Source organism: Cheilinus undulatus, linkage group 19, assembly GCF_018320785.1.
Source record: "Cheilinus undulatus linkage group 19, ASM1832078v1, whole genome shotgun sequence".
Taxonomy (NCBI): Eukaryota; Metazoa; Chordata; class Actinopteri; order Labriformes; family Labridae; genus Cheilinus; species Cheilinus undulatus.
This window is the reverse complement of record NC_054883.1, coordinates 27328721-27350528: the sequence shown is the minus strand read 5'-3', so window position 1 is coordinate 27350528 and position 21808 is coordinate 27328721. Positions and strand designations below refer to the sequence as shown.

The window sequence follows — 21808 nt, the reverse complement described above, 5'->3', positions numbered from 1 at the left end:
CTCAAGCTGCTACGCACAAAAAAATCCATTTTCATACTAGCCATCAAAAATGTGTATTCATATTTGATTATTTCAAAGAGTTAATTTTTTTTTTTTTTAAATTCATTATATTCTAAAAGATTTTAACCCTCCGAACCGAAGTTCTGCTGTCATCAGGCCCCCATGTATTTTAATGAAAAAAAACAAACTCTTAATATATTAAATGCAAAGTATTTTTTGTGTTGTATTATTACAGCCTGGGATATGTTGATGATTTGCAGCAACATTGATTTTCAGTCTGTTGGGTTTTTTTTGTGCAATGTGAAATCCTGACTCTCAAACTGTTAAACACAAAAATGCACTTTTCACATGGTAGCTAAAAAAATATTATATATTCATGTTTCATTCTACTTTCATTGAGCTAATTTGTTACATCTACAGCTGTACTCTTTATTAATATCAAATAATCATTCATTTGTAAAGATTTTCAACCTTTAAATGCAAGTTTTCTGTCATGATGCCACCATGCTTTTCAATGAAAAAAAAGGAAAAAAAAGAATTATTTTCGATCTACTAAATGCAAAGTAATTTTTGTTTTGAATAGCTACAGCTTGGGATTTGTCAGGGATTAGCAGCAACATTGACTTTCATTCATTATCATCTTTTGGGCAATGTGAAATACTGACTCACAAGCTGCTACGCACAAAAAATTCCTCATACGGTAGCTTTACGAAAATATACAGCGCTTAATAAATTTATTAGACCACCTGTCATATTTGTCTCAGAGACCATCCAGCATCATGAAGTGCTTCAATGTGGACTCTTTCATTTTCAGTGAGCTCTCCACATTTTACCATTTTGAACAGGAATGAGGGATTTCAAACTGAATTCACCCAAATTTGAGCCGGCTCACTGGGCTTCTCTGAGAAGTCAGAAATGAATCAAGCATAACATTCAAGCACTAAAACTCATTTTTCTGTTCAGGAATACAAGTAAATAACTATAATTTGACATATTAATCAAGAAATAATAATGTGCTTTACTATTTTTTCAGATTTTTTGTAAATCAGTAAATTTGAAAATTCATGGATAATAATAATAATTATATTTTAGCATTGAAAATATCATTTGGGTTAAAGAGCTTCTACATATTGGTGTTTTAAGCATTTCAGAAACATAAAAAAATGATTTTGGTAATTACCAATGCTGTTAATTTAGGGCAGCTGTGGCATAAACCTTACTTTGGTAAGGGTAAGCGTGGTTTAATAAATTTGTTAAGCACTGTACATTAATATTTTATTCTACTTTCATTGAGCTGTTTTTGATGGACAGTAGCAAAAATGATCAATCCAAGGCAAAAGCCCAGATTGACACCCAGATATAATAAAATACATGCATTACACTTTAATGGAAGTGAGGTCAGTAATTGCAGTTTGAATGGGCACATTTTTGGAAATAAGATCAAATAAAAATACATCATCTTGCCAAAATTAATGCCATATACATGAACACAGCCAAAATGATCAAAAGAATGAAGAATGAAAAGCGCATAAAATGTGCACAACGTCCCCTGAGGGTTAAACATCTCCATTCAACATTAAACTTTATTTTGACAGACAGGATGAGACGTGACCCTCGGTCTGACTGAGATTTACACAATCACATGTAGTTTGCATTCACACATCCCGATGTGACCTGAGTGCATGACTCCATCGGCTGATCGTAATTGACCAGGCGAGATCCTAAATTCTGCATCCAAGTCTGAGTGTTGATGTAAATGCTGCTTGTGTTTGTGTGTCTGCGTGCTGTGTGCGTGACGATCTTCACTTCCACATTAATATTAACTGACACTTTAATTTGGAGGGGAAATAGAGCATTTTACTGCCAGTTTGTCTGAGAATTGGGTGGCAGGGATGGCTGTGTGACCTTTCCTGGGTTTGTGTGTTTGCATGTGTGTATGTGTGTGTCTATCAGCCCGCATTCTCTTTCCCTGCTTTTTTCTCTTCTCCCTGCCAACCCAAAGTTCTCACTCTGTTCCAGACTATCAAATCTAGTCTCATGTCCACTTTCTGGGGTAGCAACGCCAACTTTGTTCAGTCTAGTTGATTTATTAAGAATACAAATGAAAACATTCTCCGTGCTTATCCTTCAGGTTCATTTTCATTTGTTTCTGTCTATTTCCATGGCACTAACTGTGATATGATCCATCCATATGACCACTTCATTAAAATAAATTGCCGTGGCATTTGAATCCTCACTCATCTCTATCATTTTCTGATTTTCACAGCATAACTTACACTTCAGCCACTATTCTTATCTTTTCATCACTTGTGGAGAGTTGGCTCTGATTACACCTACATCACAAGCTGCAAGCATGAAACCAGAACTTATTTACTGCTCATTAAAATCAGAGCCTTATTCAAGCTGGACTGAAATTTCAAAATGTACTTGTTGCACACCCATTTTAACTTTAATTTCACCTGCTGCACAATGCATTTAAAGCCAAACCTTTCATTCAGCATGATTTCAGTTGTGTTAGAACACTAATCCATCCTGACGGTAATTTGTTCCTACTTGCATTCCAGCTCTAATAAACCATTGCTCTTCCCTTCCTTCCCAAAGACATCTTGTGACTCCGGATTAAGAAGCAGAATCAGGTTTTTTGCCAAGTATGTCAAGAATTTGTCACAGTCTTTTTTTTTTGTGAGGAAACTGTATGAAAACTGAAACTAAGGCCTTGGCACACTGAGTTCCCATGTCTTTGACACAAAATTGCTACATGTCTAAATACAAATATGATCTCATGTTGTGTCAATAATGCTCTGAAATACTCTGAAAGTTTCATGCCTCATAATCTTTATCAGAACAAATTTGGTTTTCCACATCTGTCGCATCTGTCCAATCCGCCTTTGGGGTCATTTGACAATGCAGAACAGTGGCTGTGCTGTGCTATGTCCATGCATTCTATTGATTCCAACCATGGAGCATAAGAGGCTGAGGCTTAAATTGTTCTCACAAAGTAAAAGTAAAAAAGACAGGCTATACAGAAAGATATACCATCTCCAACAGGCTTTTAACACTTGGCACAGCACAATGACCCGCAAATAATAACCTAAATAAACTTAGCACAAAAAGTAGGGAAATTTGTGTTTGGTAGACTATTTCTTTGTTGTAACAATGCTTTTTGGCAATAAATCTCATACTGTTGTAAAGCCTGTTTATTTCCCTTTTAAATGGCACCACATTTGTAAGGAGCATACATTTACAGGATGAGCAGCAGAGCTGAGTATGTGGGTTGTTCTCATGAATAATTTGCCAAATCTTCTCTGCCAATGCCAAACATATTGCTGTTGCTATTGAGTCTTATTTTGAGCTTCTGGTACCCACAGGTTGACAATCAAGTGCCTGATTGGCACCTGACTGTCAGCACCTGTGAGCATGGGCACAGAGGTCAGTAGGAGTCAGCTCCAGAACTCCTCATGCAACGTCTGACTGATCCGGATCAGGCCCATGTGATAGGGAAACTTCAAGCTGTTGTTCCGCAAAACCATTATGTGGAGTGAGTCCTAGTAACATCTCTAAATGGAAGGCCAAGTTCCATTTAACAGGGTATGTCAGAGCCGAGGTGCGGACAGAAAGCAGAGAAGCAGAGGGATGTTGAAATGAGATTCTGCAACCACTGTCAATCCCACATTTTCACAGATTATGACTGAACCAGAATTTGGGAATAGAGAGGATGGAATGGCCTGCCAGGAGTCTTGACCTCAACCCCATTGAACACTTGTGGCATCAGCTTGCGCATGCCGCCCGTGCCAGAGTGACTAACCTTAACCACACAGGCTGACTTGTGACAAATACTGATTGAAGAATGGGATGCCATCCCACTGAAGTGTGTGACCAGATTGGTGACCATCATGAGGAGGAGGCGCCAGGCTGTTGTGGCTGTGTATGGTTATTCCACACACTACTGAGGCTCCTCTTTGTTAAATTCATAAATTGTTAAATTGCCAATGTTTGTTTCTTCAGACTTTAATCATCCAATGCACCAAACTGCAAACAAGAGCCAATGGCAGAATAAGCTGTTTGGTATTGGCAGAGAAGATCTGATAATTATTCATGGGCGTAACCCACATACTCAGCTCTGCTGCTCATCCCACAAGTGCATGTTCTTTACAAATGTGGCACCATTTAAAAGGGAAATAAACAGGCTTTCCAACACTTTAGGGACAATAAAACCAGATACATCCCTGTCCTGACAGCAGAAGGCACACATAGATTATTTTGACAGAAACACACAAAGATAAACAGGGTGCATTTGTCAAATGGAGAAAGACAGAAAAACACATGGAACTATGTTTTATACAGAGTTTTGTTCAACAGAAAAAATGCCAAAAAATAAAAGTATGCACTACTCATTTGTTTTCATTTCTTTTAAATCTGACAATTAACAAATGCAAATAAAGACCAGCATACCTGTCTCTGTCTCCGGCTGTTGTTTTATAGAGATGATTGGCAGCTCCATCGGCACACGCTCTCAGGAGAGCTACAAAAGCACAGATGCAGAGAGATGCTTTAGCTTTTGTGTTAATGAGGCAGTTAGTAATATGTTAAAAAGTACAATTAATAATCACTACAGTCACATTTCTAATTTGAAATCTTTAACCTAATTTGAGAAAGCTATTGTTTATAAGTGTACTGAAAACAATACTGCAATGCTGCATTGCTTGCAAATGTAAACAGACAATCAGCAGGTGGACTGATTATTCCTGTATAGTTATTTTAACAAGGTATTAATAATGTTTGAGTAGGTGTTGGCTGTGTATCACACAAACAGAATTTTTCAGGGTTACACAAAATACATTCTGCAGGATTTGTCCTCAAAAAGATGTCAGTGTTTTTTTTACTGAACTTAAAGCTTTTGTAGCTTTCTGGTCTGACACTAAAACTGCTATGCAGCAAATTATTACATGAGCACTCATTTTTAGAGAATTTTTCAAATATGCTCCTTGAGGAGGAATACAAATTTGTATGCACTGACATGCAAATTGATGTTCAAGGGTACTTTCTGATGCTTTATGCAACAGAGCTCCAAAATAAGTACTGACAGGTTTTGTTAAATAAAAATACTGTCTTCAACAAACTCTATCCTCCAACCTAATTTTATTATGGTTATAAATGAACGAGTAAGTGGAAGTGCAAGGAAAAGTGACAGACCATTTTACTTTTCTAAATAAAAAGAGGAAATAGTTTTCTCCTTACAACTTGTTTAAATCTAACTCATACTTGAACCAGAGACACTTATTTCAGTTAATTTTCTATTCTTTTTCTGGTCTTTTCTTTTGAAAGTGTAAAACACAACAACAACACACAAACAGTTGTGGCTCTACTGTAGCCCGCCGCAGCCTATCTCTGACATCCCCTGGATGTAGAACTTGGCCTTCAGTTTGGAGATGGTGCTAGGGCTCACTCCAAACAATCCTGAAACTTGAATTTGCAAAACACCAGCTTGAAGGTGCCATATCCCAGCAGCCCGATCTGGATCAGTCAACTCCAGATCAGCTTTAAAAAAAGAAAGGTATTTTCAGTTGTTTCAAATGGGAAGGAGTCCAGACCAGGGTTTGCTTGAAGCAACTTCCCTTTGACGCTGAACTAGTATATGCACATTAGGTCTTGCACTTTAGGTTGAAATAAGCATCCAGACTTTGTAAAGTGATTTGACTGATCACAGACATATGTAAGACATGAAAAGTGTACACATTTCTTTTGATTACTCCAGTAACAACAAAACTAAGTTCAGAGTTTAAGCTCTGCATTACATCCCTCCTTCCCCACATCTGTTATCTGTAAGCACACCACCAGTCCTAATGGCTTGTTTTCAGTAAGGCCCCTTTAAATGCATACAATAATGCATAAGCACACCTAAATACTGTACAGTTTATTCAAATACCCAGCAAATATATACATACTGGAGGAGAAGAAATGCTTATTCCAACAGGGAGGAGCATCATTCCTAAACGAACTGTCCTCGCCTTGAGTACTTAAAAAGTGAAAGAATGCAGATAAACTCTCATCTATGTAAATTAGACTCAAGGTGGTGCTTTTCTTCATAACCCCAGCCACCTGCTGATGTTGATGTTTCACGTCAGGAAGTGATTGGGATGTAAATGACTCATTATCTCTGACAGAGTGCAAAGACTGTAAAACTTCCTTAAAAGACAACTTCTGGAAAATGGAGAAAGTGCTCCTTAAGCCTGTTTGTAACTATCAGTCAGTATCTGCGTCAGAGCATAAACACAGACATAATGCACACTGAATAACTTTCAGACATAAGGGTCTTGAAGATTTGCTTCAGCCTGTCAATCATGTGTTCAACTCTGTGCAGTGTGCCATTGAGAAGATTGTACAGGGAGGTTTAGTGGCTCCCATATCATCAGAATCTCTTAACGTCATTCACTAGAATTTCAATTATTTGCCATTAATGCATTTTCTGACCAATTTTTCACACTGCCAGTTATTTCAGATTTATACTACTTTATCTATAACAGAGGGACAATTTAGTTTCACATTTTATCAAGACAAAACAACAGGGACAAACTAATTCAATGCAGCATTTGGACTAGGGATGGGTACAAGTACTTGACTGCTTGATGTGACTGTCATTATTCGAGTGATGTTTCATTTTTTCATTGTACACTCTACTTTAAAAAGAACCCTGTATGATCAAACAAGTTCATCTTGTTGGAGAGATATTTTTATCCCTCATATGTATACTGAACTAAAAAAGCTCACTAGATATCCTAGATATCTGGATATTGAGTAAATTTGAGCTTATAAACTCACCAGGAGGCCACCATGTTTTGGTCCGCACTGGAAGTGTGACATCACTTAGCCATAGCACTCCTTGACTTTCATATGCTGTAACCGCTTTTCCATGACTGGCAGTATGTTTTTCTGCTTGCAGCTGTTGCTGCCTTTACAGCTTTCCTATCAGACAAGAGTTTGCTGCATGTTGGCTTCGTCTCCCTGCTGTCAACGCTCTGTCATTCCTCCTAAGTTTTACCACAATAAACCTCCCTAGACTTGATTCAGTGTATAGTGGAAGTGTGCCGTAACTTTTCAAAATAAAAGCATTATGTACAAATGAAGGGAGTTTCTCTCAAGAAATTAAAAAGTGGGCTTTTACTTTGAAAAGCAACAAACTGTAAGTGTTTTCATACAGTGTTTATCTTTACCTGCAACATTTTGAACAGCGTGGAACAGATGTATTTTATCTCGTGGCCTTCATCTGGTTCATCAAGAAATAGATTTCAAAAATCCTCCAACAATGTGGAGGCACATATTTGCTACAACAAGGTAAATATTGCTCTATATTTATCATTTTCCTGTAAAGTTTGATCGATGACCACTCGTGGTGCAAGGATAAAATAGAAGAGACCTCAAATCTTAAAATTCTCCGTGTGTGAGACGTGCAGCGTCTCTGAAATGCAGCCCTAACACTGGCTGCAAGTCTGACAGCAGTTACTGCATAGAACATGGTGGCCTCCTGGTGAGTTTATAAACTGAAATTGCTCAAAATGCAAATATCTAGTGAGTTTTTAGTTCATTCATCCATATCTATCCAACAAGATGAACTTGTCTGATTATGCAGGGTTCCTTTCAAGTGAGAAATTCTTGCTGATTTAGTGCTACAAATTTACTCAAGACTTTCTGATGACTGTCTCACTGAACAGACCTGGTAAGAAAAAGTAAGAAAATACTAAATGGCATGCAGCGGTAAATCCTCTCCAGCCACAGCTCTAACTTTATAAGCACAGTGAGGAATTGCAGCCACAGCAACTGCTTTACGACAGCTACAGTGACTAAGGAGATAAACATCTCAAAAGATGTACGTTTGTGATGATTACACTCCTGTGTGGGACTCTTTTCTGAATTCATGGATCCATGGATATCATGGAAAGTATGGTGTTAAAGTGAGGTTTCAGTGAGAGAGAGAGAGAGAGAGAGAGAGGTGGGTCGGGTGGGGGTGAGCGAGCAAGAGAGAATAAAGCAACAGGTGCTGATCTGAATCATCATTCACCCATCTCTTTTTGTTATATTTCCATGGCTGAAATCCACATGATAAATGAGCAAACTTTGGTGTTTAAAGTGAGGTTTCAGCGGTGAGCAAGTGAGGTGGAAGCAGTGGGACCTGTTTTGAATCATCGGTCACCTTGGACACATACGAAATTTTGCATAAAATCAACCTGTTACGAAAAAACGGGAAATAAAACGACAATTTCGGCATCAGTGTGCAGACATGATTAGAACATGAAACAGGCTCATTGTGCAAAGGCCTCTGCATGCCGACCTGTGTACTGAAACACCTGCAGGCTGCAGCAGCCTCTCTGTGAGGAGACCGAAGCACTTTTATTAATCTATGATGTCGAGGTCAGTGATAGAGCCCACTGGCTACAAGATTTTAATAGATTAAATAACATCCTTGATAGTCCATGTGTGCAGAATGGAAAAGGTCTATGTATCTGTCTGCGTGTGTGCGCTGAAATGCAGGTGCATCCTCATCATTCCAGTCCGTCAAAATGACGGACATCCTTCAAAATTCTCCATCATCCTTCTAAAAAATCCATCAATGACGGAGAATATTCGGTTAATGCGACCTCTGCAAACGTAACCGATGATGTAGCATCGTGATATGTGCGCTAATAAGAGGAAAAAAGACCAGAAAAAGCAACTGCTGGAAATTACGTTTTGAGGGGACCAATCACAGCCCTTGCGGTCCGCGTCGCTGTGACGCATAGTTGGAATTTTTTGGAGGCGCGTTTCCGGCTATGGCGTAGGGTTCTGCGTTGACGCAGAGGGCTATGCATAGCTACGCCATCAACGCGACGCGACGCAGAAGCATAAATCAGGCTTATGAGCTAAGGCTGTCTCCTCGCCTGCATTGTGGTGGACTGAGCATATGTGTTATACAGGGGAAGTGATGTAACGGGAACGAAAGGTGCAACAATATTGGACTTTATAGAAAATCGCTACACATTAATGATTTTGTTATAGAACCAGTTTGGAACCAGTTCACCCAAGAAGTCTTCTGAGAGGTATCAAGGACAATTGGAGCAACGGTGTGGCGTGCAAACTGACACGGACAGACGGACTGACAGACCCCCGCCAAGCTATAGTAGCAAGATACCAAAGTGGAGAAGATTACCCTGCTAGTAACAAAGCAGGGATAGGCTCACATTACGTTTTGTGGAAGAAGGCTTCAGCCAGTTCAGGGCATTTGTCGAGCCTGAGTAAACCATAATGATGAACAGCAACAAGAGTGGAGCAGACGCATGACAAAAGGGAACATGTCAATAAGGTGACAGGTACAACAGACTTGTTGCCAAATCCCTCCATCATGGAATCATGTGACGGCTAGCTATTTTGTCTCAGAGCAGCGTGTTTCTTGTATGTGGAGGAGTTGATAGAAATGACTGAATGAAGTATGGACCATCTCATTCATGCTGCGGAGCTCCATGTTGTTTTCTTTATATTCACACATTTAATAACCCTCAGTTGTACAGTCATCTCTTCAAATTTCATTCAAAGCTGGGATCTGGCGTGCCAACAAAGCAGATCCCAGCAGCCTCATTTGTTTTTTTTTTTTAAAAATGGTGATTATGATTCAAAGAAACTCGAGCACAACCATTAGGTCATCCAAGCTCTAGAGTACAGAAACTACTTTAAAATCCATAATTCCATATTCACATCAGTAACAGTAGTTCAGCAGATGCATGGGTCACTAATGCAAAAGTATAGGCACTATGAATGCAACACTAGAAATGTCTTGATAATAACAACAGTGACTGTTGGTCTCTCAACATCAGCATTACCACTGCAACATATAGAGAGATGGATGTGATTGAATGAGCAGGGACAGCAGAGGCAGTCACAGACGATGACCTTGTACGTTAACTTGCCTGATAATCCCTCCCTGCAGGCTCCAACTCCTCCTGTCACTCTCTTTGGTGTGTGATTGATACATATGGTGTGCAGGAGATAATGCACTTCCACACACAGCACTAAACCTGTCATTTCACTGATTTTTAATCATATATTTCCCTGTTGAGCTTGATGCAGAAAAGATGCAGGTTCATATTCCTGCAGAAGCAAATTGCTGTGGGATATTTTGTGTCCTATAGTGAGCCAGTATTGATGAGGTTAGTAAGGTCAGATTGTGGATTTTGCACAGCACACGAGAGGGAACATGCTCATAGAAAGTGTTGAAAAGATTATTATCCTTATTATGATGCCTCCTCATCCTCCATCATCTATCAGTCCACCTTTACCCCTTCCATCTGTCACCCTGTCTCCTGATCCACCCTGCACCCTACCTCCACTTTGATTGATTCCCTTCAGAAATCATCTTATTTTGTTTCTCTTGCTCCTCTCCGTTTCTCTTTATTCTTTGGCTCATTCATTTCCATGCAAGGTGGCACAGTTTTGTGCTGTTATGTAGTGAAACGAGGATGTGTAATTAAGAAAACGAGTTGCTGATTTTGTGAATGAGTGAGTTTGTGACTGATGGACCAGATGAGTGAGATAAAGCAGCTTGATCCCACTCCTTAACATCACACTTGGCACCTGTAAATGAGTTTTTCTTTGATCAGAGTCGTGCTCTTCTACCATCCATTGCTTCTTCACTCCCCACAGCTTGACTTCTCCCCTGTTGATGAGAAGACCCAGAGGCGGCACATCAGAAAACCTGAGACTGCTGTGGGTCTGTGTGTGTGTGTTTACTTGCAGCATAACCAGGCTACGACGCCTATAGGTGCACAGCCATCTGGAGAGTGACAAAGTCATGCATGCGCTGACATCTGCTTATCTCATAAACAACATTAAAAATACATGGTAAATCAAGTGAACTTGCTACCAGTAAACTTGCTACCAGCATGTCTCCCATGATGCTGGGAGAGATCTAAGATATGTCATTCACGCAGCGTCATCATCCTGTCAAAACTTTCAGTCCCATGTGCCCTGCTGCCAGGAGCTAAACTGATCAAGAAGGCTTCTAAATTTCTGACATCCACAACACAGCATAGCTCTGGGCACTTTAGAAGCCACCAAACATCTCTCAAACTTTTAGTAAGTAGACTTGTCTAACAGGAAGCAAATGTGTGATGACATGATCGCGCTTCCCTTCAACTACATCTGATGAATTCATCTTTTTCACAGTTGTTGGCATATATGTTTGAATGACTTGATGCAATGTTTACCTACTGATTTATTACCCTGTTATGCAAACAAAATATGTGAGAAACAACTGGAAAAATGATATGTAATAGTCCAACAATGTGTAAGTGTAAAATTGAATCCCTGGAGCATAACCGTGTCAGTTACTCTTTGCACAACTCGATAGAATAATAAACCAAAAATATCAATCTCCACTCACAGTTGCGAGTCAGCTATTCTCATTAGGGCAAGAAACAATCATTTACAAGTTTAATATCTCCCCAATGCAGAGAGCAAATAGTCAATTTAAGCTGAATGTTGAAAAACTGTCTTCAATTTAGATTTTGCACGCACTGAAAACAATAGAAATAGGTTTTCAAATACATTTTAAATCATATTACAACCTCAGTTTCCATAACATAAGAAATGGGATTTGAAAAAGCACCATGAAGATCTTCAGAAAACTGTCCTCTCTTGCTACCATGAATCCTCAATTCTGATTTGCTCTGGAAGAACCGTAACACTTAAGCTCAAGCTCTAGAACAAACAAGCTGGCGTGGCCATTTGGGTTCTGAATGTGATGTGGTCCCCTGCTACTGGGACATCACCTCAGTGTGTTTTTCTCGCACACCTGCTGGCATGAGATCTGGAGCTGGAATCTGGAATAGACAGCGGACTTGCCACAAAAACACAGCAGGTACAGCCAACTTGAAGCACAATAAAACAACAACAGCAACAACAGAATACAATAAGACCACAGTTGTAACAAGCAGTCATATTATCCGAGGACACAAACAGAAATTAAATACAACAATTTCATTCGATTTATTAGGTGAATTCAACAACTTTGATGACTGGGATGCTGCTGAGGAAAACTGATGTGCGTTTAGTCATGACCAGCACACTTTTCTCTCTTCATCACAGTAAATAAACACTGCATGTGGTCTGATACATGCTCATAAAAGACACAATGCCGGCTGGAACAAGTGATTTTGTTAATAGTTATCATTGTAAGTTAATACAAGCAACTGTCTGAGGATATTTTGTAGGCTATAATGCCAAAAAGTTGTCATGCCATGATCACAGAAATTATGATTAAAGGTAGGTTTTTAACCGCTGTGTCTCACTTGGACTTTCTGTCCAAAAAAAGCTTTAAAAACATCAACACTGTGGTGCACAGTCAAGCTTTAATCATCCTTTTCTATCAGCACAACCAGAGTTTTAAGAATATGTGCACTGTAGTAATGTCCCTTGAATTAAAAAAAAATAAAAAATATGGGATTACAGAGACGAAAGTAAAAAAACAAAACAGAAACTATAACTCAAAGATGTTTTACACACAGCAAACAATAAACACAAAATCTTTTTTGCACAAACTTGTTCTTTCATCTTTTGGGGACCAACAAATTAAAAAAAATCTATGACAAAAATCTTTAAAATATTCACTTTGGGAATTGGAGCCATTACTGTCTGCAGTGACACAGAGAAACACATCACAGCCTGTCTATGTCTCTTTCTCTCCATTTTGAGTCATTTGGGCTCTCTTCTCCAGTTTGTGTTCGCACACACGCTGTTCAGCAAAGTATGACATGACGACAGAACAGCCTGCCATTGGTTATCAAAGCCTAGTCACAATGCATTGTGGGATAAAAACAGACAGATGATGGCTCAAATTTGGGTATAAAAGGTGAATTCAGTTTGAAATTCCTCATTCCTGTTCAAAATGGTAAAACATGAAGAGCTCACTGAAAATGAAAGAGTCCGCATTAAAGCACTTCATGATGCTGGATGGTCTCTGAGACAAACAGGGAAAGACATAAAGTGTTCTCACAGTGTGGTCAAGTATGCTTTAGAGTTAACTGCCAAGACTGGTACTTACAAAATGCGCCAAGGAAGAAGCAGGAAACAAAAGTTAACCGAAGCAGATGTCAGACACCTCAAGATTTGAAATACTAGAGACAGGAGGAAGACCACTGCTGATCTTCAGGCAGTTAGAATGCTTCTAGATCAGAGTCTGAGAAAGTCTCCAGAATGACCATAAGCAGATGACGGACAGAACAAGGCTTAAAGAGAAGAATACTCTTCGGTCAGCATCGTCGTGTTTATGTCCGCAGAAAAGCTGGAGAACATTTTGATGACAGATGCATTGCATCCACAGTGAAACACGGTGGAGAGTCTTTATGGTATGGGGTTCCATTTGTAGATATGGCATGGGCAAATTAGTGAAAATAAATGATATCATGAACAAGAACGTCTACCACAACATCTTAGTGCATCATGGAATCCCTTCTGGACTGAATCTGATTGGTCGTGGGTTCATATACCAACAAGACAATGACCCCAAGCATACTTCAAAGCTGTGCAGAGACTATTTGACCAAGAAAAAGGAATCTGGACTGACGGACTGCCCAAAACAAAGTCCGGATTTGAATTCTATTGAACAAATTTGGGATTTAGTAGATTCAAAGATTGATGGCACAAAAGTTTCATCTAGAGCAAGTCTGTGGAAACAGCTAGACACTATTTGGAACTCAATAACAGAAGAGACTGTGGAAAAGTACATAAAAACAATGCCAGCAAGAATGCAAGCTGTTATCAAGGCCAAAGGAGGCCATACAAAATATTAAGTTTTTGGTAATTATGTGTGAAAAAGGACTATTAAGCTGTTTCAGTTTGTTATTTGCCAAATAAATAATAACATTTTTAGTTTTAAACAAGTTTTTGAAAGATTTCTAAAATATTTGCTTTCTCGTTTTTATCACAGGTGGTCTAATAAATTTGTTAAGCACTGTATGTACAATGCATAACTAGTGAGGAGGCAGAAATTAATCAATTCCTTCTCAATTCAATGAAGAATTAATTATTTCCTTTTTTGATCTACACTGTATTTTCACTTGACAGACTATCACTTTTTAATTAAGACAACAGGTAACCTAGGTGCAAAACCAAACAGGACAACTGCATTTCTAATGGTTTTAAATAGCTTCAATGGGTCTTTGCATATAAAATCATTAAATCATAAATGTCTGTGCAATTGCTGTGCAGCAGACTGAGCTCAGAGGTCTCTTGGGTTCTTGCCCATGTTGATAAGAATGTCAAAGCTGACATCATTAAAATTCCAGTGGATGTGTTGTTAATGATAAGCTTGAGTTCAACGTTATTTGTTCTCACATACTTCACTGATTGCATTAGAGTCTGCACATTTGGAATGAACTAGCCTATAGTGCGTTTGTTGTTCTATGGCATTGGCATCAAAACTGTGAAACTCAGCATAATGATTTAAGTTCTTCTTGTTCGATGAGGCTGTTTTTCATCAGTTTAACGGGTTTAAAGGAAACAGAGTTGAAGGATCAGGTTGCAGTGACCTTGTCTGGCTTTATGTCCCACATTCAGGTTTGCATATTTAACACATTACAGCCTAGTAGTATTGCATCTCATAAGTAGAGATCGAGGATATTATCAGCATGATATTGGTGTCAGCAGAGGTTATCTTATAGTCACCACAGTGTGTTTTGAAGACTGAAAGTTGTTCTATTTTTCATCTTTAAACTCTAGAGCCAGGCTATTCAATTGAAGGCCCTGGGGCCAGATCAGACCCCCAAGGTAATTTTTAGTGGCCCTTTAAAGATCCAGTATGTAGAATTTCCGCCCTAAAAAATCTATACTTCTTCAAAAAGTGAACATTCCTATATTACATGATTTTTAACTTAGGTCTTACAGTGTCTCAGATATTTCCTAAACCTCCTTCTCTATTCTAGTTCTGAACATTGCTCCATTAATGCAGGACTCGCTGGCTGTACTGGCCAGGAAGTTACGCTACACAGCGTAACAGGTGGGTACAGTTTTTGGTAAAAATGGGCCACAAAATAATGTTGCCTTAAATTAACGCACTATCAAAATTTTTTTGTGTCAACCTCAAAAGACTGTGTTTTTGTTACTGTTTTGCAGTGCAAGAGCACGCAGCCAGTAGCCAAAGCATGCTGGGAAACCCTGCAATGTGGCTGGATTAAAACAATTCAGTAGGCCAAAAATTTATCCTCAGTGATGTGAAAGACTCATTGACATATAACACAAATTCTTGCTCACGGTTGCTACAACCAAAGGTGGAACAACCAGTTGTTAAGTTTAGGGGGCAATGACTTTTTCCCAATGACTTTTAAGTACTTTTACAGGCAAGTCAAATATTTTCTCACTACTAATTTACCAACTGAAAATAAACAGACTTCACAGAACTGGTTTGGTTTAAAATATGTGACCATTCTTTTCATGTTAAACTGATTTACTCACAATTGCTCACATCTTCTGTTGACAAAAAACTCGAGAAAACTCCAATATGAAAGAACATACCAATGTCTTGCTTAAAATCTTCTGCCCTTGTTAACCCCAGGCAAGGGTTGTGTCTCAAGCAGAGTCTTTGAAAATGCTTGCTAATATCTTGTGCTAACCAGACTATTTTCCTTCAATGAAGGTGAGAGGCCTCTCAGTTGTAAGAAATACCACAGAGTTGGTGGTGAGGTTGAATGTGTTGTGACTAAAACGCCTACAGTCTGAATGCAGGAGTCTGAGGTCAGGTGGGTTTGTTTATCGACTCTGTCTCTCCCCTGCTGAGTGGAGCGGACACTTACTGCCATCACTTGTGTTCACATTATTTGCCAGCCTATTATCTACAGTGTTTTCAGACAGTTGATTGAGCCTGAATGGATGTGCTACCGTTTTACCTTGAGACCTTAGAACTGTTAAAAGCCAGGTTAAACAGCACTGAGCATCTGTTATAAAAGCAAAATGTGAGGGTGTGTAAGTGACACAATGCTATGAAAGCTGATAGCTGATGAAAATGTTCAATGAAATGCATGCAGGTCATTTAGGTTACAATGAAGGGCTTATGTTTTCACATTAAACTCGGGTCTGTGTTTTAAGTTAAATGACCCTGCTTCTGTTTGTCACCAATTTATGGTTTCATAAATATCTGATTCAAATATCAGGATGTAAAGAAACAAGGACTCAGATGAGGACACAGAATAAAAAGTCAGCTTTCAAGAAAGAAAATTACTCTCTGAGAGAACAAAAAAGTCTTTTTTCAAGGAGAATGTGGGCAACAGGAAGACAGGGAACTTGACAACATGATGCCAATCAATACTTTCATAATGGAAGCTGCACAGTTTGGTGAGCACAGGCTGACAAAAAAACAACACAATCAACACACTCAGCGATAAAACTGGGCAAATGCAGGGCTTTTTGTATCCATGCTGGCGATGTGTGAGATGTACCTTTACTCCAGAGGACACGTAGGTAGTCCTTATCAAGAGGCTGGTTCAGGATGATCAGACAGATCCTCTGTGTGCCTGCAGGAGATGATAGAGGAAGGGGGGCAGGGAAAAGGGTAAATCATACACAGTCAGATAGAGGCAGGTGTATAGGGAAAAAGCATGGTTATTGCATATCTATAAACACAAATCAGAGGCAGTTGTTTGTGTCAGGTGTGGTGTCAATTACAGCAAGTCGTAAGACCAGACCATCACACTACCATCACCATGTTTGTCTGCTGGTGTGATGTTCCTATAATGAAATGCTGTGTTAGCCTTCCCAAAAGTTCTGCTTTTGCCTCATCAATCCACAGAATATTTTTTTAAAAGTCTTGAGGATCATCAAGATGTTTTGTAGTCAAATGTGAGATGAGCCTTTGAGCTCTTTTTGGTCAGCAGTGGTCTTGGCCTTTGAACTGTCCCATGGAAGCCATTTTGCCCAGTCCCTTTCTTATTGTTAATTCATGAACACTGATCTTAACCAAGTCCATTTGGGGCCTGAAGGTTTTCAGATGTTGTTCTGGGATTTTTGTGACATGTGGCATGAGTTGTGGATGAGCTCTTGGAGTAATGTTGGTAGGTAGGCCACTCCTGGGAAGGTTCACCATTGTTCCAAGTTTTCTCTATTTGTACAAAACGATTCTAAAGCGTGCTTTTAGCCTACTTCACTTTGTCAGACAGGTTCTATTTAAGTGATTTCTTGATTCAACAGGTCTGGCAGTCATCAGGCCTGGGTGTGACTAGTGAAAATGAACTCTCCTTTTCAAAAAATGTGTTAATCACAGTTAATTCATGAATTAACAAGGACGGCATTTACTTTTTCCACACAAAGCAAGGTAAGTTTGGATGCTTTCTTTCTCTCAATAAATGAAAACATCATTCAAAAACAGAATTTTGCACTAACTCGACTGTATTTGTCTAATATTTAAATTAGGGGTGCACCAATTGCAATTTTCTGGCTGATCACCAATCACCGATCTTTAAAAAGCCTAACGTGCAGATTCCACTTTTGGCCGATACCGATTTTTTTTTTTTTTTATAACTGACAGCATACACCTTCAATGTTCCAATCTGATTTTATTGAAAAACACTGAACAACACCATTGAAACAATACAAACTTTTTGTTCGAACTGCACATGAGGTAGTTCTCTCAAATATAAATGAAAAGTTTAGGGCATTGCTGTCCAAACTAGTAAATTATATCAGTTCCTTTAGTTTTCATTTTTCACATTTTAGTAGGTAGATGTAGATAAGATCGGTTTCATATGTAAGTATCGGCCGATCGCCGATCCCCCAAAATTAAGGAAATCGGTGCCGATTGATTGATGCACCCCTTATTAAAATTAGTTTGATGATCTGAAACATTTAAGTTTGACAAATATACAAAAAATAAACCCAAGAAAAATAGCCTACAATACATAAATTCTCTAGAACATTTCTTTTTACTTTTACCAGAATGAAATTGATGTAGTAACAGAATTAAATCATCTAAAATATATGCATGCGCCTTTTACTGTGGTCTAACGTCTTCTTTTGTTTGTTTATTTGCACATCCTATTAAATCTCTTGACTGTCTGTTGACTGATGTTGGCCTTTGAGTGTCATTGATTTTCCAGCTGTACAGACACAGAGAATCAACATTACCTTTGTGTTCCTGCTACGCACAATCAAAATGCACACAAATGAATGCCCAGTATTAACAAACCTACGTACACAAACAGAAGCACAATTACAATAATCTTTTGTAGTCTAACAAGTGGATTAGGGAGATTTGAAACAAAAAATGGAGATGGAGATGAGCAGGAGGAGACACTTTGAAGAAAGAAGAGACATTTGTATAGTTATGCAGTCAGCAACTGTCCAAGGCTCTGTCCAGCCATCAAACAGAGTTTTGACTACTCAAAAAGAGGTCAACATTTTTTTGAGTATGGGTGGCCTTTGAATTAACCATGAACATGATAAACTTGAAACTGTGAAATCACCCAATAGTTTCTTCAGTGCCTGCATAAAGACATGCTGGTTTTCCCAGGCAGAAGATGAGTGTATTTTGAAGAGGGTGTGGTGCTGGAAAGGAGAAGTAGTCCATGAGGAATTTATCAAAGCTATATCTTTGTCTATGAATCATTCACCAATTTGAGACTATGCTTGTCCACCTGTATTTCCCACAGCATAAGACTCTACTCCTGGTGGCACAACTATTAATGTTGTTTTGTGGAAGACATTTGGATTCAGGACCAATCTCCTGATACACATAAAACTGCAATAGGCCTGTGTTGGTATGAAAATATCAGCAAACAGACATATCAGTCAGGCCGTATTATGGACATTTGGTATGATTGACTGGGTTAAGGTGTGCTCACTGCGGAGCATGCATGTTTAAAAGACAGTACCTGAGGGGAGCAGGCAGTCCAAAGGTGTCAACTCGTCATCCATCGCCAGAAACCACAGGAGAGTTCTTTTCAATCAGACGATTCACGTGGAACTGAAGAGAGAAGAACATACATTTTTTAAGATTCCCTGTGTTTTATCGTTTTTTTAATTTGTATTTTTCCTTATTATCACTGAAAACAGAGCAGAGGAAATCAATTAGCTATATTACAATATATGAGTCTATCCCAAGAAATTCTCTAAACCAGCCTTTCCCAAACTTCAGTATGCTGCAGCCAAATCTGAGACCTGAGAATCCTCTGAGGCCCACCAAAACCATTGTACAACTATAAAGCATGACTCAAATATTTATCTTATATTTATCCTATTTTTTCATAAACAGGGACTTTCAATGCAAATGCTTTGTGTTCAGAAACATCAACATTACTTAGAAGTGTTTGTGGGATCACAAAGTAAAGTTCATCCAGGAACACTCTTGTCATACATTTTACCATTTTATTGTAAAATGGATATAAAGTTTTACCTGATCAAAAGATATTCCCTGGGTTAGTCAAGCATCATACTTTGACTTGCATATTGAACACAATAAAATTAGTTAAAAAACAATTATTTCATAGTAGCATGAATCTGAATGAAGGTGCACCTGCTTTATTCTATAAAGGAGGAGGCTGGGGTGGAGGAGCAGCGTGATGCATCTGCATTAATGCAAGCAGGGATCAGTAAGAAGTACTTCACATATGGGCTGGGAGGCAATAAGCAGGATCAGCTGTGCGTATGACTACTGTTTCCTGCATGAACCAATTCAAGGCTTCATTTAATGAGCCACTGCCTTTTATCTTGTTTTGATCAGGCATCTGCAAAGACACTTATGTTTTCTTATATTTATCTCTGCAAACATACTTTGTGGCACAGCAAACTCATGGTAGAAAAGCAGATGCACAGTAGAAATTTTGATTGAGTGTCACCACTTAATCCAACCCCAATTAAACTTTGACATTGGTTGTATACAATACACCACACAAAATTATTTCTGAAAAGGTGACGAGTTAAAACCTTCTTAAATCAAATATTTTATGGTCATTTATTCATTTATTTTATTTTTAGTCATTGTAAATGACCTCTCGCGACCAACCTATAGTACATCTGAGGCCTACCATTGAGCCCCCGGTCCACACTTTGAGAAGCATTGCTATAAACTATTCATTCGACCTGAAACAAGCAAATATGCAGAGCGTTAAGTGGCTGATGCTTTAACTCAAGATACAGTATTTCTTAAAGCTGCAAAAACTATTAATTTTCCTTAATTAAAAATTTGCAAATTATGTTATTATATCACTTGGCGGATGGAAATCTTGTACAAGTCAATGAAAATAGTTATATTTGTGTGTGTGCGTGTTTATATATATATATATATATATATATATATATATATATATATATACACTTTTTTCCCTGAAAAAGTGGGGGGCGGCTTACACTAACCTACTATAACTGTAAAGGCATTTAAAGTACATTATATAGCGTAAGCTAGCTTGTTTTTTTACTTGGCATGAATTAATTTGATGGCCAGTTACGATAGCTATTTTCATCTGCCGTATTCTTAAACAAAGTCATCCCTATTTTGTTTTTAAAAGGGGCAATTTTGTGTCACTCGCAAGCTTCTGTCTTCTTTTATTCAATGAATTTAAAACATTCATTTGTATACTACTTTTAAGAAGTCATCTCAAGCTAGATTACGCTTAAACTGTTTGCAATAGTTCCCCTGGTCTATCCCTAATTGCAGCTGAAAACCCAGCTCATTCGATCACACCGTCACTATGATATTCAAGGGTTTGGCTGCAGAAAAATAAAACCGTAACACATTTTGCAGTTAATGATTGCGTGGAAAGCAGCGCATTACCCTGGTAAACCATTAACATCACAGAAGTCTCACACTCTTTGCTCAACTTTTCGTGACATGCGAATGGAAACTAGTCCGCATGAAACCGGATTTCACATTCAGTTTCTCAACGCTTAAACCTTTTCAGCGTCACTCATTGTCAAGCCTGTTTTCATTATGATGTCGAAAGAATTTCAAAAAAGAAGAATTGACGGAGCTTAACCACATGAGGTGGTATCCCCTTGCACGCTTTCCATTTGAAACATCTCAATTGACTAGGCAGCCACTGACAAAGTCACAAGATAACACGGTCACATATTGAGTCGTTACACCGGTGAGAAACGGAGCGATGACCACAGACCCGCATGCACAGCGTACAGGTAAAAACGAAGTATTCCGACAAAAATAACCAATTTGTGGACACTTAACTGCAATACTAGCACACTGGCTTCACTTGTTAAATCTGTCACGGCGTAATACCTCAAATATTCATGAAATACTTACAGAATGGGAAGACTTCCTCTACTGAAGAAGCAAACAGTCAAGGAGAGTACAGAGAGCGAACAGCTCACCCAGCGGCAGAAGAAGAGAGTGGCGGGGATCTGTTACGGCGACACGTAGAGACCAAAAGAGGAAATGCGCCTTTCTTTGAAAACAGGTTTTCAAAATGTGACAAAGCATAATTTTTATTCGGTTGAAATTGGCGGCTTTGCAGCAGATTGCATCGTGTATTATCAGATAAAAGAGAACCTGTGTGGTTGGCAAAACAAAAACGTTTCATTTATTTTATTTTGTAGGATTAAAAATTAATAAATATATTAGCACAACGTCTTTACATGATAACACATTTTTTACATTCCAAGAGTGTGAGGGATTCCCACGCAGTTGAATTTAAAAATTCAAAGACACTAGTGAGCCAAAATCAAGGTAAATGCAAAAAATGCATATAAAAAACAACAACAACAACAACAAAACAAACAAAACCTATATATGCAGGTGTTTTTTTCCTTTTTTAACTGTTACAGGGACTGCATGTTTCAGAATCAATGG

General features: G+C 38.6%; 1 protein-coding gene across 1 annotated transcript in view; it reads right to left on the bottom strand.

The window, feature by feature from the left end:
* The window catches only part of tpk1 (thiamin pyrophosphokinase 1), a 62311-nt gene extending 40961 nt beyond the window's left edge, over nucleotides 1-21350 (bottom strand). The window contains exons 1-4 of the mRNA XM_041814586.1: nucleotides 21263-21350; nucleotides 18882-18973; nucleotides 16455-16529; nucleotides 4453-4522 (exon numbers count right to left, since the gene is read on the bottom strand). Of these exons, the coding sequence (XP_041670520.1) occupies nucleotides 4453-4522; nucleotides 16455-16529; nucleotides 18882-18924 (188 nt within the window). The 5' untranslated portion in view covers nucleotides 18925-18973; nucleotides 21263-21350. The remainder of the gene's footprint in view (nucleotides 1-4452; nucleotides 4523-16454; nucleotides 16530-18881; nucleotides 18974-21262) is intronic.
* Nucleotides 21351-21808: the final 458 nt, after the last annotated feature.